General features: G+C 28.9%; 1 protein-coding gene across 4 annotated transcripts in view; it reads left to right on the top strand.

Annotated features, from left to right (window-relative positions):
* The first annotated feature begins 1,557 nt into the window (after positions 1-1,557).
* LOC100208667 (putative uncharacterized protein DDB_G0282133) overlaps positions 1,558-10,580 on the top strand; it is a 38,704-nt gene continuing 29,681 nt past the window's right edge. The window contains exons 1-3 of one of the 4 annotated variants that reach the window (XM_065791325.1): positions 1,558-1,971; positions 2,070-2,234; positions 3,029-3,154. In XM_065791325.1, coding sequence (XP_065647397.1) covers positions 1,702-1,971; positions 2,070-2,234; positions 3,029-3,154 — 561 coding nt within the window. In that variant the 5' untranslated portion in view covers positions 1,558-1,701. Of the gene's footprint in view, positions 1,972-2,069; positions 2,235-3,028; positions 3,155-5,908; positions 7,295-10,580 lie in introns of those variants that run through there. The other 3 variants (XM_065791324.1, XM_065791327.1, XM_065791326.1) reach the window with 3 other exon arrangements.

Here is a 10,580-nt window from a genome sequence, read left to right as displayed (position 1 = left end):
TGTAGAACGATATTTGGAACATAGTCTTGACACGGTCCATTTTTTCACGCGATATTTATCACAAATACTTTTTTGTGACATTCCACTTACGTAATCGCCAATAACTTTCTTTCTTAGTTCCAATCCAAGACTGTCGGGAGCCATTTTTGCACTTGAAGTCATAAAAATAATAAAAATAAATAATCACGCTTCTCAAGGCTTACCGTGTTACATTTACCTTGTGATGATACAATAATGCTCTGTGGAACACAACGTCTTGGTTGGATGTGGACTGTATTGATGTAATGAAACACTTGTTGTATTTCACTTCTTGTATTGATGTTCTTCGATAAAACACTTTGATAAAACTCACTTCGATAAACTGTCTTGATAATACTGACTGATTGACTTCCATATACTGACTGAATTACATGTCGATTTACATGTCTCTTATATAGTAAAATGAACCTGTTCTGGAAGATTCTAGATGCTTCTTTTCGATGCTTCTGAAAGCTTCTGGATGCGTCTGGATGCTTCTGAATGTTTCTGGATATTTCTGGATGCTACTGGATGCTTCCAGATGCTTCTTTTGGAAACTGCTGGAAGCTTCTGCGTGCTTCTGGAAACTTCTGGAAACTTCTGGATACTTCCTTTAATTATTAAAAAACTTCCGTGACGTTGACACGGACCAGACTTAAAAAAATGAAACAAACCAAAAAAGTTGCACTTGTTTTGTCCGCTGCAAAATGGCACTTGTCAACGAAATTCTGCCTGTGTGCTGCCACCTGTCAGCTGATTGCTCATGTCATGGCATGCTATGAATCCAGACTCCAGAACTGTTTGCTGTGGTAGTATAGTTCGTTTCGTTTTTAAGACATGTAAAGTTAGGAACACTTTTTAGCATTGTTCGATGTTGGTTGCAAATGTTTTGTCCAATACTGTATATTTATATATTTTACGCATAAAAAGTACCCGACAGATGATATTTTGAACTTTCTTGTGCAAAATAAATTTTTAAAATACAAAGAGCTCGAGCTCTTTGTATTTTAAAATAGCGAGCGCTTGCTATAGTTTTTTTTTTTCTCTTCACATGATTTTATAGGAAATTTTGCACAGTAGTTAAGTAAAATTATGAAAAACAGCTTTTGATAAAACATTTAGTTTCTCTTTATTGGTTTTCACACGAAATACAAATTGCCCGTCAAAATGAAACTTGTCGTTTTCATTTTTTTATTATAATGGTTTTCTGCATTTTTTTAGTAAAGTTATTTGAATATCTTGTATTTTCCTGGATAGTTTAAAAATGCTTGGACAACCGTAGATATTATTTGCCAAACAAATTTATGCAATTAAATAAATCTATCATTGATGTTGTCGCGTTAGAAAAACTGGATAATAATAAAAAAAAAAAGTAGAAAGTACGAGGAAAGTATTATAAAAGCCAGTGTATTTCCCTATAAAAGCTTCAACGTGAATTGAATAAAATGTTGAAAAAGTTAAAAATTAATTAATAGTTTGTGAACCTCCTTAAATATTAATTGGACGGCATGCATTCAGTAAATAGTAAAAAAATATTTTGAATCAGATGAATAAAAAACATACATTACTCATAAAAAAACATAAATGTGTTATTATCTCTGTGCTTTGATATTGGAAATTAAGTAACAGTTTTTATGACACTAAAACAAATTTAAGTTTAGCGTGTATTAAATATATATATATATGACGGCGGGAAAAAAATTTAACCGGAACATGAAAGTTGAAAACACATTACAAGAGAAGCTTATCGAAAAAAAACTAAATTTGTTTCGTCATTCAAAACATGGTTTTGGTTTTTGCATAAGAGGAGGAAAAGAACATGGTACAGGAATATATATATCTGGAGTTAACATTTATTCAAAAGCTTATCGCGAAGGCTTGACTGTTGGAGATATTATTGTTAAAGGAAACAGAAAATTGTTTCACGGTCTGTCGCACTCTGAAGCTGTTCAAGTAACAATTTATTAGTAAACTTTACTTTTTATTTTTAATTGTGTATGTAATATTAATGATTTTTTTCGGGCATATACTAAAGTGACAATGTTTTAAAGTTTATTAGAGCCCAAAAGCAGCTTCAATTAGTTGTGGTCTCTCGTGGCATCCTTCCCGAGCAAAGACTAAAATATATTGAATACCAATGGATTGACTGTTATGGCGAACTATGTTCACCACTTAGATCATCTTTAATAGAAGCAGGAAAAGATAATTTAAGGAAGGTAAAAATGCTTGAAAGGTAATAAATAATACAAAAATCATTTTTTTATTTTTGTGATTGCGTTAGTTCACTCAATAAAATGGACAAATTTACACACAGTAAGATCAGTAAGCAATATTATTGTTGAAAAAAACAAAAAATTTCAATTTCAAAGTGTGCAAAAAATTAAAATAAACTAAAAAAATCAATATCTTTTTAACTAAAAAGTTAATGCCTATTATACTTATAATGTATTTATAATGCTCTATTATATTATAAACGTTAAAATTATTATTACTATTTTTTCATTTATTATAGACTAATTTAATAAAAAATTTTGTACTCCAGGACCTTTTTTTTTTTAATTATAACTATTTATTAGAGATGCCACGAATATTTGTTATTCGGCCAAATATTGCAAACTATTTGGCAGAATACCGAATACCAGATTGTAAAGAAAATAACTCATAAAAAAAGATAACATATAACTATTTATTTTATTTTTTATTTTAACAAACAATTAGCATATTTCATAGTTAAAAATCTATAGGTGGTAAGTTATTATAAAACATTTTCATCGTTTGATTATAGCAAATGTTTTCACTTTTCTTCGTAAAATATACATACTTCCAAAAATACCCATTCACTACAATTAAGGCCGGCGCAAAGTAGGAGGTGCGTGTGAGAGGTGTGACACCCTTCATTCAATGCATATTTGCTCGAGAGAGAAAGAGAGAGAGCGAGAGAGAAATAGATAGATATGCAAACACACACACACGCACACATATAGCAATTTAAATATTTTTCAATTTTTAGGTGAACGTAGTTGTTACCGGTAATAATAAACTAGGATTACTAATAAGAGGAGGGTCGGAATTTGGTCTTGGTATTTTTGTTGCAGGGATTGATGAGAACTCAATTGCTGATAAATGCGGTATTATGGTATGTTAGTTTTTATATATAAATCGGTATTTAATTTTTTCTTATTATCTTCTTATTCGTAAATAGATTTTTTTCATTATTTATAAAATAATGAAAAACTAAGTTCAAAAAAGTACCCAGCTTATAAAAATCGTTAAACACATATATTTTTCTACATTATTTAAACTACATTATCTCGTCTGATATCTTATACTTTACGCAAAGAAGTTAAACAAAATATTTTATAAACAAAGCAACTACTATGCAACTTAGTTTAGATCCAAAATGTATTTCTTTGCTAAAAAATACTCCTTGGATGAACATTATTACTCAAAACCAGCAAATTAAATCTTAAGAAGCCAAATAAATCAAAACAAGCAAAAACTTTCAAACAAAACAGTTTTAGAAATTATATCAACTCCCTAAATAAAAAACTTAACAAAACAGCTACGTATTTCTTTAAACAACTTAAAAACGCCATTCACATTTTAAAATATTTTCTTTTGATAAAGAAATAGGTTTTGTTTTATTATAAAAAAAAAGAAACCATACAAAAACACACTACAGTACTATCTCTCTAATTCGAATCTCCTTAATTCGAAAACCTCCATAATTCGATTAAATGCAAAGTCACCGTGAAACATGTTTAAGAAAAATCAACTTTCTATAACTCGAAAATCTGTCTAATTCAAACTTTTATTTTTCCTCATAAAATTCGAATTAGAGAGATTCTACTGTATTCACACACAACCTTGTTGAACATCTCAAATATCTTCACAAAATTCAACAATAATATTAATAAAACTAAAATAATCTGTTTTGTTTTCCATTCAAATTGAAACAGAGTAAAATAAACCTAATCTAGTCACTAAAATAAATCATGATTAACAAACCTCATATGATGTAGTTAGTTTGTATCATGATATAGGAATTAATCAAACAGTTTTAATCAATGACATTGTTAATGGTAAGTTAGGTGTAAGCACTTTTGCTGAACTTCAAAATAGAAATACATTCGTTTTTAATTTCTCAAACTAATAATAGTTAAAAGATATATCAATGATATTTATGCTTGTTTTAACTGAAAAGAAAAATAAGATGTTTCTTAACACTCTAAACTAACAGTCATGTCATAAAATGCACAATTGAGCATCACCTAAAACAATCTTTTTTAGATGTTTGTATTACAAATACAATAAATAGATTTTATTTTATGATTCATTGATTAACCAATTATAAGAATAATCAATGTTACAACACTAAATATTACAGGCCAGAATCAGAATCACCTTGATCACCTTGCTAATGGTAACATGTTTTCAGGTATACCCTTGCGAGTGTCTTGCTGTTTTGTAACTCTGACTTAAGTATACCTTGAGATTCTTGGTTGAGTTTAGGCTAGAGGTGATGTCTTGATAAAAAAATTTGTGTCAAGTGGATATTAACATCTAGCTCCTGGTTTTCAGAAAATTTTCTGGGCAAAAACGAAAAACCAAAAAGAAGTAAACAGAAATATTTCTAGGCCAGTCTTGTACTTCTGTTTCATCAATTATTAATGATCAACAAATAATGATGATAAAGACTATCCAACGTTCGATATCCAAGGCAGAAAACAATGTAATACAGGTTTAAATCTATGTCTTCCTATTATAGACAGGCATAAAGTGCCTTCGATGATGAACGCTGAATCATCTTTACTTCTGTGTTGTTTCTCATCATTATTAATGATCTTCCTATGGTCTTATCTTTAAAGTGGCAATATCCAAAGCATTGGTCTTTATAGTAAAAGAGATATGCTTATCAATGGTTTGCATTTTTTAAATTTTCAAATGCTAATACTTGTTGTTGATTTAGTGGGTTTTGGGTAACAAAATTCAAAGGTTGAATTTTATTTGAAAAGTTTCTAACTCATTTTGCATAGTATAAAAACATTCCAATTATCCGTTTTCATCATACTCTTTTTGACTATTACCATATACAGCAATGTAATCAATAAATGGAAAGCAGTCAGTTAGTTTATAGATCTTAACAAAGTTGTCTATTTTGAGTTAAAAACCTGCTGATACATTGGTAATTCCAAAGTCATTCTAGTGTATTGCCACCGTTTATTGCCAGCTTCAAAAGGATTATATGGCCAATCGCTTTTTGATAAAGGTATTTGATAGTAAGCAGAATAAAGGTCTAGAGCAAAGACGGCTGAATAAGTGAAAATTCCATAAGTGTAAACTTGCGTAAGTGTAAACTAGCATTAGTGCAAAGCAGTTGCAAAAACTGGCATAAGTGCAAACTGTCATAAGTGCACAAAAAGAATTTACAAAGATTGGTATAAGTGCGAATCGGAATAAGTGCAAACTGTCATTAGTGTAAAGCAGTTGCAAAAACTGGCACAAATGCAAACTGGCATAAGTGCGCTAAAAGAATTTGCAAACATTGGCATAAGTGCGAATTGGCATAAGTGCGAAAAGTCAATTTACATTTATGTTAATATTTGCAACTTTATTCGGCTGAACAACAAACATAGGTATACAGTTAACATAAAAAGAATTTGATTGGATGTGCAAAGCAAAATAAAAATTCTGTTTTGCACAAATCTCATTAGCGCAAAGCAGTTTTTACAGCTGCTTTGCACTTATGAAATTTGTATTTATTCAGCCTTCCGCTCGAGTACTATAAATTTTGTATTTAGAAATAACGCTCACAATTACTTAAATCTTAGGTAAAGATTATGCATTTGACTGGTTATGCTTATTAATAGTTTCAGAATAATCGACCACCATACAACGTTTGGTCTTTTCATTGACTATTAAGACTTGAGCACGCCAAGGCGAATTACTTGACTCTATTATTCTGCTTCGACCAAACGATAGGTTTTAGATTTCATAAATTTTCATCTCTTTAACAATAATGTCGATCTAGTGACAATAGGTCGGCAATCTTTGGTGAAATTAGCAAACAATTCTGGATGCTCAATTTTCATTGTTGTAAGAGCTGCGAAAGTTTCAGAAGTTCTTTTTCCACCATATTTAATGAAAGTATTCATACAACTCTTGAAAATCTGTACTAAGAACGATGTCTATACATAAGTCATCTAGCACATGCAGTTTGGCTTTATTATAGATTTTGAAAGTAAAATAGATTTGAAAAGTTGTTGAAACATAACAATATCCGTTTGGTTTCGCTGACAAATAAGTTATTCCAATAACATGTTGTTATTCCAATAACATTCTTTTCATAATTAAGTAAATTTATAAGTTATTATCAATAAAACCTTTATTTGTACTTATACTATAAACCAAGGCTTTTCAAATACTATAAATCTCTATATTTGTCATTAGTAGTAATTTTGTAGCATACTCAAAAGAGAGAATTGGCTGAGACTAAAATGGTGGAACAAAAGTAATTATCCTCAGTTTTAAGGATGGCTGTTTAAAAATTAGAAGATTGACAAAGTTTTTTATAATAAGCCACCTTTTTATATTTACGACATGTAGCTTCACGAGGCGGACATTACATGGATATCATATGTTGCCATAGAATCCACACAATTGTTTTAATTTTACTGCAGCAGCTAATTGATTACAGGTATAAATAATAGCATCTAATGTTGATTTTTGCATAGATGGATTTATTTCCTGAAAAGACGCAATGTTAGTGAAGGTCGGTATAGTTGATTGAGAGTAAAAGTTTGAGTTATGTTGAGCCACATCTAAAGATCTTGTTTGTTCAAAGGCTGATGTTAGCTTTAAGGTCTTATTTTCTCATAAACGCTCAAGTTTAATGTTGGAAAGCTAACTATTTATAATAGCATCACGAATTATTTCGGATTTGTACTGCTCTGTGCTAAGAACACTAAACTTACAATCTTTAGATTCTTAAGCTCGTTTAGTTGGTCTATCGATTCACCAGTTTTTTCTTACGTGTAGGTAAAATATCACTGGTAATTAGTTCATTCTTTGGCATTTATACAAATAGAGTCAAGTATACTTGTTGATTGCTCAAACTCAGCACGCTCTAAAATATATGAAATATATATACACATTAGTTTGTGATAAAAGTTTTAGCTCATTTGGTAGTAATGAATAACCAGATACTATGTTAGCTTGAAAAAGCTATAATTGTACTAGTCTATATAAGAAAGAAATAATAATACATAACACAATGGTATACATAATGTAAATTTTACTATTTATATATATATATATATATATATATATATATATATATATATATATATATATATATATATATATATATATATATATATATATATATATATATATATATATATATATATATATATATCTGGGTGGAGGTATACTTGATTCACGGGGTTAGGGGAGATCACGTGAATCAAGTGCACCTCCGCCCTGACAAGAAACTGGAACAAGGTTCTGATACCATATGCTTAACAACAACATATATATACATATATAACAACTTTTTAAACAACACTTTAACACGTAAAGAAAAAGGGTTCTATCTAAAACTGAGGCCCAACATTTAACGTTTTCATTTAAGACATTAATAATTGCTTTCTTAATTGTCTGATTCTGTTTCTCCACAAGGCCATTGGCTTGTGGATGGTAAGCAGAGGTTACACATTGTTGAACGCCTGTCATATCATGTAGTGCAATGGATACTGAATTTACAAATTACGGCAGTGTATTCTTCTCCGTAAAACTTGGACATCTGGTAACCCTAAGTATTAGGGGTTTTGTCCTAAATTCTAAGGATTTTAACCTAAATATTTTTTAAACTGACGTGGTAGAATAAAAAGGTTTCATATTTGAAATTAAAATGAGATATGCTATACAAAAAATGTATAAAATGGCCAGTGTTGTAAAAAATATTTTCAAATTCTATTTTAAATGCAAATTTTACTACTTTTTATACAAAAACAATTTCTTGTTCAAAAATGTAATTAAAATACAAGTGCAAAATGCTTTCAAGCAAAAGTATATAAAATACAAAATTCTAAATATGTAGTATCAAATAATTTTATATTTAAATTACTTTTTATTTTCTTGGACGTGTTTTGAATCAGCAAAAGTTTAACATAAATCTTAGCAAATGTATATCTTTTAGACAAGTTTCTTATGAACTTGCTGAGCTGTTTGCATGAGAAATCCCAGAAAACAAATAATCTTCCCTTGAAGTTTGTCTATAGCATCAGCAATAGGTTTGATAAATTGTTTATATTCTTTTAATACCTCAAACTCATGAAACTATATTAATATTTTCCACAGCGTCGGATGTTTGTGTGCTTTGGCTGACACAGGACAACAGTTTTGAGCAATCGGCTATTGCACTCCTGTATTGTTGTTGGTAGTTCATAGTTAAATCATTTACATTTGCTTGTAAAAGAACTTTAGTGTTTGTTGCTATACATTGCTGTTTGCTATGAATTGAACTCAAAATTCTACTACAAAATGTTTTTGCAGGGACACTTTTTTTTCCGCAAACTCCATTCAGACCTCTTTTTTTGACATTTCTGGATATTTATTTCTTGAAATTTTTTTCTTTTAAATTTATTCTACTGTAAATAAAAAAAAGTTTTGTATTTTGAAAGACATCAAAAAAACACATCGAAAATTTAAAATACAAACACTAACTACTGGAATGAAAAAGTATTTAAAGTAATAAAAATACTTATATAATGTAATATAAAAATACTTACAAAAGTATTTTTATATTACATCATATATATAATGCAATATAAAGATACAAGTAATTTAGAAGTTTTTTTTAACATAAATTTAAAATACTCGTATTTAAAATACTTTGCAACACTAAATATGGCTGATTCAAAAAGCAAATAAAAAACTTGGTCTAAATAAAGCACAGTTTTAACATCTCAATATGAAATTCATTTAGAATATACATCTCTGTGTCTCTTTGTCGCTGTTTTCTTCCTCATTTAGATTATGCTGTTTCAGTCTGAAATTGTTATCACAAAAAAGATATGAATTTGAGTTATAAAGTACAGCAGAGAGCTAGAAGAGTTGTAAATTTAAGGGCTATGGAGTTCAAGGAAAGACAAACGATATTTAAAAACAACATTAGAAGAGAGATGTCAGTTTTAGTTTTTTAAATTTGGCAAGTTTGTTGACAAAATCGAATGACACCATCCTGATAAAAAAGTGACTGAGAAAATATCTCATGGATATTAGAACATAATCAAAAAATGTTGCGACAAGATGTTTCAAGCACAGCAAGATTTATCATCTTTACCAATAAACAATTAAGTTACTCAACAAAATTACTCAGTTAACAATTAATGCATGTGAAGTTAATGTATTAAAACTTATTTGATTAATTTATGTTAAAGCTGAAATTTTTTTTTAAATTTGGCCCAACAAGATACAATACAAATATTTAAAAAGTTTAATATTTGTTTTAAAAAAGAAATGTTTAAAATCAAATAGCTAATATTTTAAAACTTTTTCTCCATATTTTATTTGCTTTTGACGCTATAACATTTTTTGTCATTACACACCATAACATTATGTCAAAAGCATGGCATTTAAAGTAAAAGCACAACAAACAACTGTTATTTTAATAGATTAATTTTGTAAATCTTCCACAGCTTCATTCTTAAAACTAGTATTCTAAACAATTATTTTGGTATTTGAATTTTATTACTGTCCAAATGTTTTTTTTTAAAAAAAACTAACTTATTTTAAAAAAGGTTGCAAACAACTACTATTTAAGTTGAAAGGTGCAAGAAAATAAAGAATATCAGTAAAAAGCTAGAAAATGGTTAACAGAAGGTTTAAAAAACTGTAAATTGTTTAAAGCAGAAAATCATGAAGACCAGAGAATTCCAAAGGATTGATGTGTAAAGAAAGAAATTAGATAAATAAAAATTAAGAAAAAAATAAGAGTATGAAGGAACAGATGCAGTAAAAGGATATGACTCAACTGAATGGTGAGTGAAGTGAGAATGAGTTTTGATTGATGGAACCATGGTTAGGGTCAAATAGATATTTTTATTTGTATTTGGTAAAAATAGACTAATTTGGCATATTTGTAGTTGTACTGTAACATAAAACAGGGTTATTTGAGACAGTATTACTTTGGACAAAATGAGTAATTTTTGTTTGTTAGGTTGGCATTACCTAACTTCCCATATTTCACAGCTGAACTTTTATTTCATACTTGAGCTTTTACAAACATTCTGATAAAAGTTTAGTGGCTGTTTTTCTTCAATTTTTATTTGAAGTGACTCAAAAATTATACTTATCCCCTATAATATGCTAGTTTTATCATTTTTCATCCATCATATTTCATTCTTTGCATAAGGTTAGGTGTTATAGACCTACAATTAATAACACAATAGGTACTTCCATTTATTTAAGATTTATTCCAAAAAAGAAAATGGGTCTCAAATATAGACGAAAAGTTGTTCATATGCTGATTACACTGATAAATTTAAAATTAATTGGAA

The sequence above is a fragment of the Hydra vulgaris genome, chromosome 02, assembly GCF_038396675.1.
Source record: "Hydra vulgaris chromosome 02, alternate assembly HydraT2T_AEP".
Lineage (NCBI taxonomy): Eukaryota > Metazoa > Cnidaria > Hydrozoa > Anthoathecata > Hydridae > Hydra > Hydra vulgaris.
This window is presented reverse-complemented; position numbering and strand designations above follow the sequence as displayed.